Source organism: Vanessa cardui, chromosome 13 (genome assembly GCF_905220365.1).
Source record: "Vanessa cardui chromosome 13, ilVanCard2.1, whole genome shotgun sequence".
In the NCBI taxonomy this organism is placed as follows: domain Eukaryota; kingdom Metazoa; phylum Arthropoda; class Insecta; order Lepidoptera; family Nymphalidae; genus Vanessa; species Vanessa cardui.
This window is the reverse complement of record NC_061135.1, coordinates 1892612-1913592: the sequence shown is the minus strand read 5'-3', so window position 1 is coordinate 1913592 and position 20981 is coordinate 1892612. Positions and strand designations below refer to the sequence as shown.

The following is a 20981-nucleotide window of genomic DNA, read 5'->3' as shown; positions in this document are numbered from 1 at the left end:
GCTACATCTTGTTAACTTTTGTCTTTTCTGTAAATGTAACGGCTATGTGTTTAGGTAAATCTATAGTTATGTTATAAATGTGAAAGTAACTCTGTCTGTCTGACGCTCTTTAAATACAAAGCCGCTGAACTGAAATTGATGAGTTTTGGTATGAAGCTAATTTAAACTCCATTGTTATCAACATAGGCTACATTTTTGCCTAACACGTGACAACCCTTAAAATGCGAGGCAAAGCCGCGGGCAACGATTCATCCCGAATTCTCCGCAACCAAATATCCGATTCCGTTGAACGATTGCAACGCAGACACTAACTAATACATTTCTGAAAATTTTAATGTTACGGCTAGTATCAGTGGTAACAAACAAAACAACAACAACAGCCTGTAAATTCCCACTGCTGGGCTAAAGGCCTCCTCTCGCTTTGAGGAGAAGGTTTGGAACATATTCCACCACGCTGTTCCAATGCGGGTTTGTGGAATGCACATGTTTCAGAATTTCTATGAAATTTGTCACATGCAGGTTTCCTCACGATGTTTTCCTTCACCGCTGAGCACGAGATGTTATAAAGACAAATTAAGCACATGAAACAGCGGTGCTTGCCTGGGTTTGACCCCGCAATCATCGGTTAAGATGCAGGCGTTCTAACAACTGGGCCATCTCGACTCAATAGTATCAGTGGTATTCGTATGGAATCGGGATGGACAGTAGTTGTCCATATTAATAATTGCAGTTCACATTCTTTATTAATAGTAGCTTGTAGTTTAACAAGTAAGGAATCACTTGTTAATATACGGAACATAATTTGCCGAATTCTATCCTTCGAAGGAAGTAGAGTCATTCACTATCAGTAGTATTATAATACACACATGCTCATATGTCTTAGTGTGTGTATTATATATGTTGTGAGTATAGCTATAGTTTTTCTGTTGCAGACGGCAGGATAAACAACTTATTTATTTACTTGATGTCGAGGCAATATGTCCTCGCGAAGTATATTCAGTGTGAAACTGACCACGATTTTATTTATTTTAGGTGAGTACTTCTTAGTTTCTACCTGTTAGCGTAGTTAATGTTTTTTTTCTGAGTAATCATAATATAATTTAAAAGAAGCTACACTTCTCCAATTGATTCTCTTGTTGTGACTTCTATAATAGAATTTGGCGGATATTTTAACTCTACCTATTAATAAACTTTAATATTCAATAACTTTAACAGTAATATAAATAAGGTTAATTATAGATAAATTATAAATATTTATAATCTTAATATAATTTAATAAATAGACGAGAATATGTCACTTAATTTTACTTACTTTATAGAATCTATATCCCAAGCCAGCTTCTCTAAATTTTAACGATTTAAATTTCTTCAAACAAAAAGTATTTCAAGTTATATTATAAACATTTAAATTATTACTATGCATGATTAATTTCTTTTTTATAAAGATTGGTACATTGTTTAAAGTCCTAACAGACGATTGCGAGTCGAATCTAGTTTTGTGTTTATAAAAAGATCGTGATGTAACCATGAGAATATTTTTTGATAATAAAAATATATATATTATTATTTGTTCCCAGTTCTCCCTTTGTATGCTCTCAGTCAGACACAAGGTGTGATCCGAGAAGATGTTAATGTAAGTACAATGTCAATCAAAAGTAATATCTAGCAGAAACTGTGACGGTTGCAAATCCGAGGACTATCGTTTTATTTACTTATGCACGTGAGTGTACACACTTTGAACTTCTAGCACCTGGACAATTGAGTGAGTTGAGTAGAGTGAACATTTGGTATATAACTATTGGCCATCAAACCAAACCAGCAACAATTACAACCATTATGTTCAATTAATAAAATCATAACCTCAACAGGAAAACGTTTACGCGGCTGTCTTTTCTAAAACCGATAAATCACTATCGTTATATATTCAAAATACAGCTTTAAAATCAAAGTGTTAAGATTTAAATTTATATGCAGGCATACTTTACTTAAGTACTCTGTCCGATGTTTTCTATTTTATATTTAGAATTATTAATACGAATGTTATTACATTTAGTTTCATCCTCTATCGTCATTTGAACAAAGTATAATTATTTATTCAAGTTAAATATCCTTTTCACACAATAAAATTTGTACTAAAAAATATATTCGGAATATCTTGATTGGTTCACGCGCTAAACACGCTAAACACATTCCCCATAGGAATTCCTTATCGAACGTAGGTAAGCAATAAGATGAGATGGCCCAGTGGTTAGAACGCGTGCATCTTAACCGATGATTTCGGGTTCAAGGCCAGGCATGCCCCACTATATATATGTGCTTAATTTGTGTTTATAATTCATCTCGTGCTCGGCTGCGAAGGAAAACATCGTGAGGAAACCTGCATGTGTCTAACTTCATCGAAATTCTGCACATGTGCATTCCACCAACCCGCATTAGAACAGCGTGGTGGAATATGTTCTAAACCCTTTCCTTAATGGAAGAGGAGGCCTTAGCCCAGCAGTGGATAATTTACATGTTGTTACATTTTACATTTACAAGCAATAAGAAAGGAGAAATACCTTATCGAAAGTACATAGGTAAGCACGAATAAATAATTTTTAAATTCATCTTCGACATTTTGGAGGAAAAATTATACGAAAATTCGTTAATTGTTTTATAAATATGAAAATTGATATTAAGATTAAATAATAAAAAAATACAGCAGTTAAAGTGTTTTTGAAAACTCATTATCCGAGGCTGATATTGGGCATGAAAGTTTTAAGTTAGTTTTTTTAAGTTTTCATACTTTTTAATTTAGAGACATCGAAATCGGAGTTTAGGTAATTGTTTATGGATAAACCGTTAAAATGTTTACCGATGGGACATGACATCGGGTACTCGACCAGTCTGAAACGCGTGAGTGCGTGCGTGCGTGCGTGTATGTGCACGCACGTGTGTGTGTTTGTGTGTGTCTGTGTGTGTGTGTATACAATATATTTATAGTATGAACTCACAATATATATGTACCATGATCATAGGAGTTTATGAGTTCTATTGTTCTTTCCTTTATTGATTTTTATCGTTCATTTACACCCATTTTTAACAAGACATTTGTAGACAATGTTTAAATATGAAGCTCCAAAAAACATGGTAATTATCCCGTTTTTAATAAGTTCAATAATAAAAATAACCGTGTTAATTGAAATCTTATACGGCCAACTCTTTCCAAATCCTAGACTATGACACGAATTTACAAAATCGTTTGATAAAAATATCACTTTTTAATTATGTAAGGCCATAAATATTTTATTAATACATTACATTAATGAGTAATACGATGTAAGCTGGCACAAAATTAAAATCGATCGTTGCTCATTAATCGCGAGAGCTTAAGGTGATAAATTTTATTTAAAAGTCATATTGCAATGAAAATAAATATATTCAATTAAAATAAAAATAATTTTTTTTAGTGATACATTTATAAGCATTAGGTAACAAAAATATAGGTATAGTACGACACAACTTAGATGTAGCATCGGCAAAATTCGTAAAACCTATCACACCTACCTACCTACGCTATCCCAAATTATAAATATTTATTTCTCACGCTAATATGATCTTTGCACAAACGTAATAACTTGTAATATCATATAACCGAATATATTCGTCAATTTGACACGTCGATGTACATGTACTTGTTTTCTCTGACGCGAGAATCTATAGCGACGCTATAATGGCGCGATAGGGAGCTATTTCTATTGGTTGTGTCAATTGGCAGTAATCGATTTTATTTTCATTCCATTGCATTTTCCGATGCTACATCTAATTTGTGTCGTACTATACAAACATAATGATAGACATTTCTTACTTTTATCTCTTCTTACAGTCACATGTCAAAGCAGACATCATTCTGAATTAATTACTAACATGACATAGAAAGAAGTACACACTTAAATTTCTGAAAAAAAAAAACAGAAATTCTGTTCTTATTTTAAAAATGATATCGTACAATCGTTAATTTCCTTTCTAAACTCTTAAATCCAGACTATATTCTAGTCTGGATTTACACTAAATAAAAATATAACTAAAATAACTTCGATTATCACATAATGCTTTGTTACCATAATTTAGTGTGAACTCAAATTTTCGAATCTGTGCCACTAGCCAATTATATCTCCTGTTCTCACAAAATCCTGGCTGAACAATCAGGTCATGCATATATAGTCATGCATATATTATGATTAGAATAGTGTTAGCTTTTATAGCTGTTAATATGTGGTAGAATAACTTTAGATCATAATGACTAAGCCGGGTTAATATGCAGTAATACTATAATATAAATGTAAAGCTAAGACTGTCTATCTGTTATGCCTTTAGTACTAAACACTTGAACGAAATTTGATTAAATTATCTTTGAAAGAAGCTTGTATTCCAAGGTATTATATAATAAATACGCCAGTAGAATGTATAGTATTTATTTAATGTCGGTTTTATCTTTATAAAATACGTAATATAATAAGTTAGCAAATCGATTTTTACAATAATTTTTTAATGTCGTTCCATGCGCGACTCTCTCTCGTTTTTTTTAATAATCCGTTAGCGCGTGACAACATCTTGTATCTGGGGGCACGGCAGTGCCCCCACCAAGTCGAACAAAAAAGCGGCACGGCCGTACCATCCTTTTCTCGAAGCAGTTCAGGCCATTTTCGACCCCCTGTAACTTCGTTGTGGATAAAACTAGAAGACTGAATTTAATTTTTTCTGAATTTCAAATTTAATTTCACTAAATAATTTAATTAACACGTGACACGTAACGACGTGTTGTCATGCGATGGCCGAGTCAATATATTTATATAAAACATTAAAGATTTTTAAGATTGAGATGCGTCACTATAAGATGACCACGATCGTGGTCTTAGGCAGTGGACGTATTAAGACAGGAAGTCGCTTAAGTATTACATGGATAAGACTTGGTATTACATGGATCTCACAACTTTTTACCGTAGAACAACTGAGTTGCGAGACTTGGTTTTTTTGACAAGTATTGTTTTTGATGGGATTACTTTATACAGCCATACCAATGACGTTCTTACATCGATTACACTTTTGCGAAAACGGATACACTAAGAAAATATGAGTTTATTAAATATATAATTATAATATAAATGTATTAGTTTAAAGAAGTATTTCTAACATATATATGGTTTATTATTGTACTTTTTTCTACCTAATACCATCGCTATCTGAGTTAAAAAATGATGTTCTATTTATGTGTAACACGCGATGACAAGCAACAGGTCCGCTATTGATAGCGTTGTTTTTCATATTTTTTTATTTATTTTTGAGAAAACCAGTAAATTAAGAAGTACCTATAGTATGATACCTATACTATCTAAGATGGCCCAGTGGTTAGAACGCGTGCATCTTAATCGATGATTTCGGGTTCAACCCCAGACAAGCACCATATAATTCATCTCGTGCTCAGCGGGGAAGGAAAGCATCGTGAGGAAATCTGCATCTGTCTAATTTCATCAAAATTCTGCCACATGTGCATTCCACCAACCCGCATTAGAACAGCGTGGTGGAATATGTCCCAAACCCTCTCCTTAACGGAAGAGGAGGCCTTAGCCCAGCAGTGGGTAATTTTCAGGCTGTAACTTTTTTATAGTAAGTTTGTTTAATTTCAAGTCTTCTATTTAAAATACTTAAACTTTTTAAATACAGAAGTATGCATTCGGTTAACGATGTTGTTTTGTAGAAACAGGTTTTAGTTTGAAATTTATTTTCTTGTTTGATAAAGTCTCTGTTGTTTGTATCAATAAAATCCGATCGTTTTATTACTATTTGCAGAAATGGCTTACGACTCAAAAAAAGGCTCCACATATATAAATAACTATAACTACGTTATATAATCGTAAATCGACTTTTAAGTAGCCTAATATTTTTCATTTCATTTTACTAAGGAGGACTCTAAAAAATATACTGAATACGCAATAATTTTTTTATTACTTTTTAGTGCATATTTATTTGTTTTAAAATAGTGTTTTGTTTGAAGTCGGTTTTTCTTTTTATTAAAATTTTTATTTACTATGGATACCTTTCTGTATCATCATCATCCACAAATCACACTTCATTGTATAATATCTGAAGACGTGAATAACACAGGTCTGCGAAAAAAAAAAAATTGTCAGCTGCAGGAGAAATTTTTACTGAATTATATGTTTTAAAGTGCGCTGATTCCAAAAATGACGGCCATTTTTTTCTATCACATAAGAATTTTTTGCAAATTCAAATACAAAAAAATGGTTAAAGGACTCTTTTATTCAAAATTTTCAAATAATAAGTATTTATTTTAAAAGCTAACGATACATTAATTTAATACATATACTTATTCATGTTCTTTATTAAACCTCTTCTTCTTTTGCTTGATACTTTGATGAGTCCTTTTCCTATTTTCATCTTCAGTTTCTCGCTTAAACAGCCAACAGTAGTCAGCAAGCATAGTGACATCCCAGCGCCCTTATTACCTTCTCTCGATATCCGGACATCCTGGTGAAATCGCTCCCCCTGCTCTTCACTGTAAGCTTTTCCCAGGTTTTCAGGAAAATAGTCTACGTGAGAGTATAAAAAATGGACCTTCAAGCTCATCTTGCAGCCTTGAGCTTCGTATTCTGCTAGCATCCGTTGCACAATGGTTTTATAGTTAGGATCCTTAGTATTTTCCAAAAACTTTCGCACTACGTCCTTGAACGACACCCAAGCTTCTTTTTCCTTCTCATTCATAGTTTTCACAAATGAAGCTTCCGTTAAAAGTTTTCTTATGTCGTGGCCGGTGAAAACTCCCTCTTTCAACTTTGCGTCTGACAGCTTCGGGAATTTTGTACATATATATTTGAAACAGTCTCCATCCTTTTGCAGCGATTTTACAAATTGTTTCATCAACCCTAATTTGATATGGAGAGGGGGCAACAAAACCTTTTCTGATGGTACCAAGGTAGTGTTTATAACATTTTTCTCTCCAGGTTTAAAGTTTCTCGGGAAGGCCTATCACTTTTTTTCCAGTGCTGTTCTCTCTGGCTCTAGTATCCCACAAGCACAAGAAGCATGGGTATTTAATATAGCCTGCCTGCTGACCCAAAAGCATTGTCAGTATTTTGAAGTCCCTACAAATCATCCTTCTTCGTCAAAAGTTAAATCTGAGCTTGATTCACCCGGAGCCGGCAATGTAGCTTCGTCCTCCAACTCACTGGCGTATTCATCCAAACTGGAAGGTGGCTGCGGGATAGATATCTCGGAGCTATGGAGCACTGGACGTATAGCTGACGTCAACATAAGGATAAATTATGTTTCTTTTGTTTTTTGAATTGAATCCCCTTACGTCAACTGAGCAGAAGTAGAAGTCTGTGGTGTGATTTTTCTGCTCACGCCTCATCATAGGAATTCCAAATCGAAAAGATTTTTTCTTAGCGATATACGTCATTAGACTTGTCTCAACATGTTAAAACATTTCTAATCTCGCCAACAGCTCAGGTGCTTCTTCTCAATTACCAAATAAAAATCATATATGTTTATTACCAATGAACAAATAAACTGCAATATACATAAAAACTTATGTGATATAATAATTTGAATATTTTTTCTGTTTTTGGGAGGCTAAAATCTGTAAGAAAATGTAAAAAAATCCTATGCAGTTTTTTGGTCGCAGACCTGTGTAATTAATGAATACATTTTAAAATATCTGTAATTTATTTAGAATAGATTTTAAGCGTGGAATTAATACCTGTTGACTTCCAAGCAGGATATATTAATTTAAATAATTGTATTAACGAACATGACTTTGTATTTTTTAAATGTTGAAAAAGAGTAACTACTGAGTTTCTTGCCGGTTCTTCTCGGTAGAATCTACTTTCCGAACCGGTGGTAACTCCATTTAATTGTTAATTGACGATTCAAAAGTGCTTGTAAAACCCACTTGAATAAATAATTTTCAAATCAGAATAAAGTTTATTTTGATTTGAAAATTGAAAATGAAATTAGCAATTTCAAATATGAAATAAAATGTTTCTGTCCTACTGTTTATTTTGTATAGTTTTTAAGTTTATTTTGTATAGTTTAATAAGAGATGAAACTTTATTGTAAAAACGATGTATTTTTATATTTCATTAGCGTTCGAGACTAATGTTCGACGGTGCAAAAGTCGCAGACATAATCGACTTTAACTATGACCAAGAGGATCCATGCGAATACAAGGAAAAAGATAAAAAACGAAATTTCAGTACCCCTAATCGTCGAGTCAGCGAAGTCAGTAAGTATTCTTCACCTTTTAATTATTTTTTTATAAATATAAATAAATATTATTTTATAAATATTCATTGAATTTACATCACATACATTACACTGATCCCAATTTAAGTAGTACATTTGTTATGGGAAATCAGAAGTAACGACGGTATCACAAACACCCAAGATAACATAGAAAAGTAATGAACTTTTTCTCTATCGACTCAGCCGGGAATGGAACCCGGGAGTGTACACACTATTCAACCATCAATCATTCTTTGAATAATAAGAATAATTTATTTAAGCATCATATTGCATTATTAACCAGATGTGAACGAAAATAACTGCGATCGTATGGAGTGTTCTTAACTGTGGTGAAAAATTAATAATTAACAGATTACGAAATTAAAATGTGACAAAGAAAATAAAATATACCGCTTATTTGTAATTCAAATAAGCGGTATATTTTAACATTATCATTAATAAAAACAAAACGCACGAAGATGTACTATTAGAAAAATTCAATAATTCTTTACTAACTAGGAAGACATCGGCTAGCTGGTCCAACAGATAGCTGTCTATCCATTAGCCTATCATCTTATCAACTTAGAACATCGGGATACAATAATAATTACATAATAAATACCTACAATAAATTATAACAAATTTGGGCTGATAATGATTGTTTAAATATTGACAAATGTGCACTGTTTATTCGTTTTTATAAATCCGAAGAAAAGAATAGGTTTTTTTTGATTTTTTTGTCTAAATACGTTTTTGAATTTGCATTTTTGACGAATTTCGAAAAATTTAATTCATTTTTGGATGCATATGGGGGTTAAAATTATTGCAAATAGTCACCCCTATCACCTCCTAGCGGATGTACGTCGAGTTACCAATAACCCTGTATAATATAATAGGTTTAAATTCCTAGATTTCCTCGAATTTTCCTCTTAGTAAATCTTCATTAGGTGTTTTGAAGGCGGCGTTGTTCAGGTTGTTTGTCAAAAAGCGTCAATTATTTCTGTGCGTGTCGAATTCCCGAATCATTGGATTACCGGAATTTGGAAATAGAACCTGAATCTTTATTTGCATACACGTGCACAATATTATTTCTGGTACAATTTATTTGTCTTCATAAAAGATAGGTAATTTTTTTATCCAAAAAACTCGTTTTCGCCCACGTATTCTCTTGCTAGATTTCGTGTTTTGTCATCAAGTATCTGTCCTTCCATGGGGTTTAACCTTGCTTAAAGCCAAGTTTCATCATACTCAGTTCAGCAGTTTGGCCGTAAAAGAGTAAGAGATATCATTGTATTAATCCAAATCGAATTTGAATCCAAATTTAAAAAAAACTACAGTCGAATTAAGAACCTCCCCCTTTTTTAGTCGGTTAATAATAAAGGTAAACGTCACTCTGATATATTTAATGTTTCATTTATGTCGCGCCTAAAAAAATTTAGGAGATAATTCAACATTGAAAGGACTGAATACTTTTAATATAAGGTCGCAAGATTTCAATCATTATGATGCTCTGGGATTCAAGTGCTTAGATTGAATGTATGTGCTCTATGAAGTAAATTACACACGGAATATAACATATGCATGGAATATAGCATGAGATAATTAAATACTTTGATTGTAATCTAAGTTTAGTTAAAGATAGTCTTACTTTAGAGATTTCATTCTGGTCAGTGAGAAACATGTTAGAAAAACAAGAAAAATCAGCTGTCAAGAACGATATTATAGAAATGGTGTCGCTGCTTATAAAATCTCGTAAAAAATCAATATACGAATCCAGCTATAGATTCGTTGAATTATTTCGTGAAGATGATGACCCCAAATCAAACAATCTTGTCGGTTAACCGTCATATATATGTATATAGCATACATACATATATATCCCGTGTAACCGGCAAGATTGTTATCTATTTCTTATATATTATTTCTATTTCTATATAATGTATAAAGTTTGACACCATTTGACCGATTACCACGCAACTTACGACATCACGCATGTTGACATCGCACCAATTTCCCTAAGGGGTAATTTATTATGTACCTGTGACTCAATCTTACTTTACAAATTACTTTCGTTTCAGAATGCCTCGAATATGTCTGGGAATCCTTACAGTCCGAACTTATGACGGCACGGGATGAATTATGCTGTAAGTGAATCACATTGAATATAAACGATCTGGATCGAAAATTTGAAACAATAAAGCCGTATGTCATTCCCAGAGTAATTTAAATTATGGTTATTTGATACTTTTTAGAACCGTGAAAGCCTATAACACAAATAATAGTAACAGTCAAATTCCCTCTACTGAGTTAAGGCCTCCTCTCCCTTTGAGAAAAAGGTTAGCGGCATATTTCACGAAGTTACTTCAATGCAGGTATCCTTATGATGTTTGCCTTCATCGCCGAGCTCGACACGAATTATTAAAACATATTAAGCAGATGAAAATTGCTAAAAACCATCTCGGCTCTTCAGCACAAATATTTAGTTATACTCGTGTTGTCATGTTAGACGGTCTTAAGTATTGATTTAACATATTTCATCATATATTCGTGTATGGCCTTATATAATAATTGTAATTTAATACACGATTACAATTAATTAATAGACAAAGTAAAATATATCTGAGGAGTCTCATTAATAATACGTATATCATGTTCCAGGAAGAATGTATTGTCTTGGATACTTGTTGTAAGTGTAGCTATACTTCTCGGTTGTATACAAGCTGCTGAGAATAAATTAATTTTGGTAATCGATATTGAGCTGAGATGGCCCAGTGGTTAGAACGCGTGCATTCTAACCGATGATTGCGGGTTCAAGCCCAGGCAAGCACCACTATATATATGTGTGCTTAATTTGTGTTTATAATTCATCGTGTCTAATTTCATCGAAATTCTGCCACATGTGCATTCCACCAAAACGTATTGGAACAGCGTAGTGGAATATGTTCCAAACCCTCTCCTTAATGTAAGAGGAGGCCTTATCTCAGCAGTGGGAAATGTACAGGCTGTTACTTTACTTTACTCGATATTGAAACTACTTAATACGTAAAGTATCTTGAAAGGAATAATGTTGGGATCGATAACAGGTCAACAAATAATCGTTTCAAACCTTCTCCTCAAGAAAGAGGCCTTAACTCAGCAGTGGGAAATTTACAGGCTGTTGCTGTTGTTGTTGTTGTTGTTGAAAGTAATAATCATGCAAAAATTATGATTACAAAAACTGACATTATTCTCATAATATACACCGTCAGACAGAATTATTTATTGTTGCAAGTCGTATTAGGGAGGGAATGAAGCAGGGAAATTAATGGTACTAGAACACAACTTTTTGTCTCTCAAAGTTGGCGATGGATTGGCAACTTGGAATGCTTTATAAATCAAACATTGTCATCGTCTATAGTTGCTGGTGATAACTCATGATCGAGTGTCATTAACCAGTTAGATCTGATATAAAATAAAAATAATGTTTATTTTTTCATTCAAATTTAACGCATATGTTGCATATAATTTTCATTTTCAAACATGAAATAGATATATCTTTGTATCATATTTGGCTTTTCGGAATTTTATTATTATAACAATCCATACTACACAACCAATACATACATTATCAATGCACCAACAACCTCGGGAACTAAGATGTTATGTCCCATGAGCCTGTTGTTACACTAACTCACTCATCCTTCAAATTGGACTACAACAATACTAAGTGTTGCTAATTGGTGGCAGATTGACTGATGTATCTACACAGAGGGGCTTGCAAAAGCCCAACCGATTATTATATTAAAGGTGTTACTATTATGGAATAGATTTCTTAAAGTAAAAAAGTAAACTAACAGCCTGTAAATTTTCCACTGCTGGGATAAGGCTACGCTGTTCCAATGCGGGTTGGTAGAATGCACATGTGACAGAATTTCGATGAAATAGAGATATGCAGGTTTCCTCACGATGTTTTCCTTCACCGCCGAACATGAGATGAATTATAAACACAAATTAAGCACATATATATAGTGGTGCTTGCCTGGGTTTGAACCCGCAATCATCGGTTAGGATGATTGCGTTATAACCACTGGGAAATCTCAGCTCATTACTTTTTTCTTAGAATTTAGATATCTTAAATTTGACTAAAATAGATCTAATCTTTTTGCATTTTCAGTGCCACACCTGATTCAACTTTTGATTGCAATATAATACTTCACTTTGAAATGATAGCATAGTTTTATAGTTATGTAGAAGTTCTTCTCAGAAGTTGAATCAAACAATGTTGGTTTGGATAAAAGTTGTAATGCAAACATTCAAAATTAAAATCTGCTTTATACAAGTTGGCTTTTACGAGCACTTTTGAATCAGTCATTTTACAAATAATATTAAGTAAAGTTATCAACGGTTCGGAATGGAGATTCCATTGAGAAAAACCGATATAACACTTAGAACTACTTTTCAACCTTTAAAATGAAAAGTTATTTTACTTAATTATATACATTACATACAATTATATATAATATATCCTGCTTGAAAGTCAACAAGCATTAGCTCAATACCTTTTTATCAGCTATTGGAATAATATTCTTTTTTTATTAATATATTTTTTCAGATCATTTTGAAATTATGAATAGGCAAAGTTATAAGCTCTTTCGTTGCAACATATTTCAACAGCTTGATTAACAAGTTTTATTTGAAATGCTTACAAAATTATTAATTCAATTTATTAGATTTGTATAAATATAATTCTGTTTAATGTAATATATTTCGAACCGTATCATTTGAACATGATTAACACTTATTTGAAATATTATAACACAGTGCAACAGATCATTGTCGGGGGCCGACCAGCTTTTTATGGAGAATTCCCTCACATGGTAAATACTATAAGTATTTCTCTTAAGAGTTTCATTTAATATTTTGAGTTTCTTCTAAGACATTATGAAATTATATTCATAGGGTGCGCTGGGATGGAGGTCAGCCCAAAATAATAGTGAATGGATTTACAAATGCGGGGCGACCCTTATCAGTGAGAAATTCATGATAACATCTGCCCACTGTCTGTATGTTCCGCGGCGCGATTTGTCAATTGTGAACCCCACACCTGAGGTCGTTAAAATTGGTGACAAATTTATCATCAATGTAAGTCATATATTCTTAATTCTTCTAAGTTAAAGGAAACCTTCAATCCTCCTCTCGCTTTGAAGAGAAGGATTGAAGGTTCCTTATGCTAATGTTTTGTTTCACCGCCGAGTACGAGAATGAAGGAGATGAAATATAAAAACAATTTAAGAAAATGATAAATTAGAGGTGCTTACTAGGCTTGCACTTGCATTTTTTTTTTTTTGATGTTCTACTCACTAGGCCATCTAGGCTCTCAAATTTTAATTCATATATATTATAAGATATCTTATGCCACATACCAATAAAACTCGATACTAAAAACAATGTCTATGAATATAGATTAAAAAATTAACATAATATATTGAGGCATTCAATAATATATGTTGTTTAAGATACCCAAACTTCCATTAAATATTATACGTGCAAGATTAAACAGAAAAAAGTTAGTTTTATTATATTCAGATTCAGATTGATACAAGAAACATCTGAACTTAACCTTAAAATTGACTTTACTTTTTCTCGAGCATCTAAAATATTTACTTAAAAGAAATTTACATTCAACTACGTTATGAAGAATTTTATATGAAAATATTTGGTATGCTTTTTAGAAAAACATGTTACCAAATGCAATTATGTTTTCTTTCTCAGAATATGAGAAATATATACTTAATTGTTATTCTATTTCAGGCATATCCATCGGAAAACGAAAAATATCGCTATGCGGACTTCGACAAATTAATTGTAGATATAAAAGAAGTGAGGGGACGAGTGAGTATATAGTACGAGTTGTTTACTCCGGTTGGCATGAAGTTGCTCTCTTTCTACATACAGGACGACCTCCGTGGTCGAGTGGTGTGTACACCGGTTTTCATGGGTACGCCACTCCGAGGTCCCGGGTTCGATTCCCGGCCCAGTCAATGTTGATTATCATTAGTTTTCTATGTTGTCTTAGGTTAGGTTGTGTGTGGTACCGTCGTTACTTCTGATTTTCATAACAAAAGTGCTTCAGCTACTTACATTGAAATGAAATGAAATGAAATGAAATGAAATGAAATGAAATGAAATGAAATTTATTTGCAAGAATATGGTTACAAAGATCTTACAGTAATTATGTCCTTATCATATTCAACCGTTTTGGTATGCAAATATTATACTATATTACACTGAATCATGCAATCAAACTACACAATTGGAATAATTAAGGCAACCATAATGTCTTGAATAAAATATTTATACAGTAAAAAAAATGTCAATATCTAATAAAAACTGAATATCAATCTAAACAATATTGGAATAAATAAACTTATGATTACACTGAATTGAAGAAATTAATATTTGTCATGCGGTAAAAGGGACTAAAAATTAATATTAACATTATATTTATCCATATATCCAATTCATATTATATCTATATTGCAGTCTTAAAGAATTAGTATTTTTAATTATTTAAATATTGTTTTATGTCATAATAGCATTTTTCTAAAAGCCACAATTTTATCCTTATTTTGAATTTATTTATTGGTAAATTTTGTATTTCATCTGGTAACTTGTTGAAAATTTTAATTGCCATATAAAATGCATTATTTTTTATAAATATTGAGGTAAGACCTAGGTACATAAATTTTATTGGGATATCTCTTAGATTTGTTAACTTCTGAATTGAGCTGAAAATAATTGGGATATCTTTTGACAAAGATACAGATTTCCTTTATATACAAACATGGCAATGGCAAAATCTTCAGTTCTTTAAATACTGGCTTGCAACTTTCGAGAGGTCCTATGCCGTAAATAGCTCTAATGCACTTCTTTTGAACTCTAAATGCTCTTAAGATGTGAACAGAATTTCCCCAAATTATTAACCCATACGATAAAACTGATGCGACATATCCATGGTAAGCAGTTATAGCTGCTTCACGTGAAACTGTCAAACGTACACGTCTTAAAGCATATACAAATTTTTCCAACTTAGTACAAACATAGTCAATATGGTGATTCCAACTACAGTTTGTATCGAACAAGACACCTAAAATTTTTGATACATTCGTTTCTTCTATTTTATTCGATTCGTATTGAACGTTTATGTGTATTTTTTTACTATGAAAGGAAATAAATTGTATGACTTTTGTTTTATTTAGATTTACTTTTAATAAGTTCACATCGAGCCACTTCATCACTTCATTGAGGGCTTCGTTAATCAATAGTTCATAATTGTAATTCTTTATACATTTTACGAGAATAGTTGTATCGTCAGCAAATAAGATACATGGGTGATTAATATTTTTAGGAAGATCGTTTATATACGTAAGAAACAGGAAAGGACCCAAAATACTGCCTTGTGGAACACCACACATAATTGTTCTAAATTTTGATTTGCGCGTAAGTTTTGCACAATTAACAATTTTTGACACTTCAGTACATTGTAATCTGTTGCTTAGGTAGCTTTTAATCCATTGGTAGGCATTTCCTCTTATACCGTATGTGTCTAGTTTTTTTAGTAATCGTTTATGGTCAACATAATCAAACGCTTTTGTCATATCTAAAAGAATAGCAGTAATTGGTACCTTGTCGTTTAAGCTGTCAGTTATGGTTTTAATGAAGTTAAAACAAGCTAATGTCGTAGAATTATCATTTCGGAATCCAAATTGTTCTTTAACTAGAATATCGTGTTTATCATAGAAATTATTAAATCTTTTTAGTATAGCTTTCTCAAAGACTTTTGATAAAACGTTTATTAAAGCGATTGGTCTATAATTATTAATATCTAAGAAATCACCTTTCTTGAACAAGGGTTCTACAATTGTTAACTTTAAGGTCGTAGGAAATATTCCCTGTTCAAATGATAGATTTATAATGTGTGAAAGTGGCTTGCATAAAAGTGCTGCACTTTTTTTTATAATATCTGTACGGATTCCATCGCAACCCACGGATTTTGTGTTATTCAGTGATTTTATAATACTAAGTATTTCGTTTGGATCTGTTGGGCTAAGAAATATGGTTTCTGTTATATTTGGCTCTATTATTTTTAATTGTTTACACCTATTAATGTCAATGTCACGTTTATTATTAATATCATTATTATAATTATTACTAAAATATATATTATTATTATTATTGCTATAATTATTATTAATAAAGAAATTATTGAATAATTCACATATTATATTAGGGTCAGTGTATATTATATTGTTAATTTTTATTTTGTCAATGTACCTATTTTGTGAATGTACAGCTTGATATTCTCGAATTGTATCCCATGCCGCTTTGCATTTGTTTTTGTGTTTATTTATGTAATTAATATGTTGAATTTGTTTAGAACGATATATACATTTTTTTAATAAGGAGCTATATTTCTTAAATCTTTTTTTACTTACTATTTTATTTTCGCTTAAAAGGAAAACATAAGTCATAGAACATTTTTAATGTTGAGTGAAATGAATCGAATACCTCATTTACATTCGTACTATCCCATATTTCAGAAAAAGAAAGTTTCGAGATACATTCTAAAAACTTGTTGGTATTATGTCTGTTATAATCTCTTTTGTATTCAAACCAAGATGTTACACATTCATGATTACCCTTAATATCAAATGTTAGAGTTTGTCCAGTTTCGTGGTCAGATAGGCCCAGATGGTGTACCATTGGTTCAACATTTCTTATATTGCTAGCTATTAAATCTAGACATGAAGACAAACGCGTAGGTGTTTTGATGTGTATTTTTATATGGTAATTATTTAATAAATTTACTAATTCCTTGGATTCGTTATTTTGTTTTAATATGTCAATATTCCAATCACCACAGAGAATAATTTTCTTTTGTTTGGTTTTTAAATGTAATTTGTGAAGTAAAATATTTAATTTTTGGAAAAAAATATGTAATTTACTTTTTGGTGTACGGTAAATGCAGATTATTAATAAATTTTCATCTAAAATTTCAATTCCACTACATTCAAAGGAATATTCAGTAGAAAATTGGCTTACTAATTCTAATTCCTTACATTTAACGTTATTTTTGCTTAAAATACAGGATCCTCCACGACTAATGTTTCTACAGTAAGAAGACATAACTTTATACCCTGGAATAATTAACAATGATTCAGTTCCCCTTTTGATAAAAGTTTCTGTAAGGCAGATTATATTTATTTTGTTTTTTAACATATTGCTGAGGTCAAGTAACGAAATGTATAGTTCTTCACATTTATTAATGGCGCCTGCAATGTTTTGATGAAATATAGTTACTTTATTCCCGAAAAAAATTTATATTCTTATCATGATTTACAGTTATTTTTTTAAAATAAAATGGGATAGTTCCTTTCATAGGTTCTAAATTTTCAGTGCATGCTTTTTGGATTATAGTCTTATTATTATTGATATTTGGGATCTTTTTAAAATAATATGTTATTTTATTTTTGTTCTTTGATTCTCTGTCATGATATGTATTATTTTTTATATGTTTTTTGTTTTTAAACGTTAGAAACTTATTATTATAATCGTCTAAATCAATGTTAAAATTTATTTTTTTAATCATATCGTTTAAGTATTCTTTTGAGCGTGAGTATTCTCTACTTTGTTTAAAAAAAGTACAATTTTTATATAGTTTGACTAGGCAAGCAATATGGTTATTTAATTTTAAGGTATTAAGAAACCTATTAAAATAGACAGGCAATACATATACTTTATAGTTTTTCAGTTTATTTAGTGTTATACTCAACTCATTTAGCAACACAAATGGATTCTTATCATTGGCTCCCACAGAGAGTATAATGATGTCTTTATCATTCAGTTCGGATTTAAGAGTATCAATATCATTGGGATCAGAGTAATGTATGTGATGTTGTCTCATATTTATTTATTTATTTATACATGCCTTAAAACCTGGAATCATCAAATTAACGTAAAAAAAATTACATTGAACAAAAAAAAGCACTAAAACCGTATATAATCAAAAAAGTAAGAGAGCCAAGATCACTGGCTGTGCTTAAGGCCTTTTACTTACGTGACGATTCCCTCTAGTTTAAGCCGCGTAAAATGAACTTAGTTCCAATAAAGAATATTTACATTAAATACTTTTTGTTTAGTTCACTATCAAATATATACGTTTCAATCAATAATTTCTTGATGAATATTTCCGGCTAGTATTCTCAGCGGTGTGTCAACTCTGCAGTTAATATGAAAACGTGCAAGTGTACGACTATAGGTACCGTATGCTCTCATAATCCGATAGAACAGCAGTCTAACACGATCGGAGGTGTAGGACATCGCGCTATTCCAAACAATACCAAATATGATACGGGCTGTTACTGATAAATTATTAAAGATCAATAATTTTGAGTAACCCGACCTACAAGTTGAACCCTAAGATCATTATATTTTATTCCAGTAGGCTTAATAACTATATTAAGTAAAGCTACCGGTTCGGAGAGATTATATCGAGAAAAAAGCAGAAACGCAGTACTTACTCTTTTTCAACATTTAAAAATAGTCATGTTATGTTAGACCTCGATATCTACAGAGGCTTTTCAAGTAGGTTCATAAAATCGTCATATTACATCATCATCATCATCAGCCCGTTTTTGTCCACTGCTGGACAGATTCGTCTCCAAGTGCACGCCACTGTGGTATATTACATTATTGAATAAAATGTAAGGCAGAAAGTACATTCTACTGAAGTCTCCCTTCAGTAGAGATTAATTAAGAAACTCAGCAATTACTCGGTCCAATTTTAATGATTATATAATGAATTTTTTCGTGTTCAATTAAATTTTAATATATTTTCGGAAATGTACAGATACTTAATCTACGCTTTTTATCATTATATTTTTGATATGAGATTTAAATTTTTGAATTGTACGAAATTAAAATAAATATCTTTTCAAATTAATGCCTACTTATCCCACTAATGTCCTTATATACAAATTACAGACAATCAACAAGGAAAAGGGACCAAAACTCGTACCGATTTTGAGAATTATAAAGCATGATCTGTACAAAGCTCCGAAGCGATACTATGACATTGCTATAATTGAACTGGCGGAGGCTGTTAGCATCGGTCCGCTAATAAGACCAGCATGTCTCTGGAGCAGTTCTGATACAAGTGATTTAAATAAACTTAGTATAACTGGTTGGGGAGTGACTGATCCTGGTAAGATTTTCCCACAAGATGACACACATTTTATTCAAACTCAAACTCAAATTCCTTTATTCAATGTAGTAGCATTACACACTTATTGATAGTCAAATTAAACACTACCACTGGTTCGAAAAAGGAAACACCCTGACCTGAGAAGAACCTTCGAAAGAAAATCAGCGGGTTTTTTTATGACAAACTTATACTTTAATCTCAATGTGTAAACAAAAAAAAAAGACTATTGTTCTTTCCCAAGGCTAACTGCATATCGAATTTAATATACATTAGTTCATTAGTTTGAAAGCGATAATTATATCATTGGGACCAGACGGTCTTGCACAAAGCTCCACCAAGTATACTCACTTTGTATATAAATCATGAATACAAAACACGTTACACACATACTTGGACCTTATGATTAATTATTGATTATACTTAATTCCTTTCACATTCTGACCTGCCGTACCGTACTAAGGTAAATAAGGCACTAGGTTCATCTCATTTTTGGCACAGCCTATGAGTGGCATGTGTTTAGCAGTAGGCTGCTGGTTGAATATGATGACAAAGTTACAGTTTTCTTACAGGATCCCCACAAATATCAGCGGAACTGCAAGTCGCAGAAGTAGATCTCATTGATGATAACACATGCGATGAAATGTTAAAACCTAAACGTAACAGACACTGGATGGGTCTTGCTGATCATCAAATATGCGCAGGACACCTTGCTGGGGGTATCGATACTTGCCAGGTAAATAATATTTAAAGTATTACACATTTTATAGCATCAGTAGGTGAACTTACAAACGCTTACTTTATGTTAAGTGCTCACCGTACTTCACCTTCCCCAGATATTAGTTGATTATTAAATTTTATTTTTTTTTTTACAAAATAAATCAATCAACCAACCAACCTTGGAATATGAAATATTACGTCCTTTGTGCCTGTAGTTACACTGTTTCACACACATATTGTAGACACGGTGCTATCTCTAAATCATTCCACTTTTCCACTTTCAAGGAATAATTATTCATCAATTTTTGTAGAAAAATTAAATGAATAGTCTTAGTTCATTGGTTCATTTAAATATTTTATATTAAAGAATATTTATAATTTCTATTGTCTTATTTTCATAGGGCGATTCTGGTGGTCCATTGCAAGCTAAAATCAATTTGACGCAAAAGTGGCCCATGTACTACTTAGTCGGAGTGACGTCTTTTGGCGTCGGCTGTGCACGGGCCAACACACCCAGTGTTTATGTCAGAACTTCGAGTTTCATCGACTGGATTGAGAGCATAGTCTGGCCAAATGCTCAGTAATTATTTGACGAACATTGTTAAGATAAATAAATGTATCTTGATTTATACTTTGTTAATTACTTATTACACTAATTTAGTGAGACTTTTTCCATTTTGTTTTGTTTTATACATTAAAATACGTCTAGTGGATGTGTGGTGAAGTCATTGGCCACTAA

The 20981-nt window shown here is 31.9% G+C and overlaps 2 protein-coding genes across 2 annotated transcripts in view; one reads left to right on the top strand and one right to left on the bottom strand.

The window, feature by feature from the left end:
* The window catches only part of LOC124534925 (adipokinetic hormone/corazonin-related peptide receptor variant I-like), a 205682-nt gene that overhangs the window by 38943 nt on the left and 145758 nt on the right, over nt 1–20981 (bottom strand). The gene's annotated exons all lie outside the window — the stretch shown is intronic.
* LOC124534714 (serine protease snake-like) lies at nt 922–20847 on the top strand. The gene is made up of 10 exons (XM_047110700.1): nt 922–1032; nt 1578–1633; nt 8146–8284; nt 10362–10427; nt 13084–13139; nt 13222–13404; nt 14074–14154; nt 19306–19525; nt 20095–20258; nt 20644–20847. The coding sequence occupies exons 1-10, from the start codon at nt 978–980 to the stop codon at nt 20824–20826; spliced, it is 1203 nt and encodes a 400-aa protein (XP_046966656.1). The 5' UTR covers nt 922–977; the 3' UTR covers nt 20827–20847.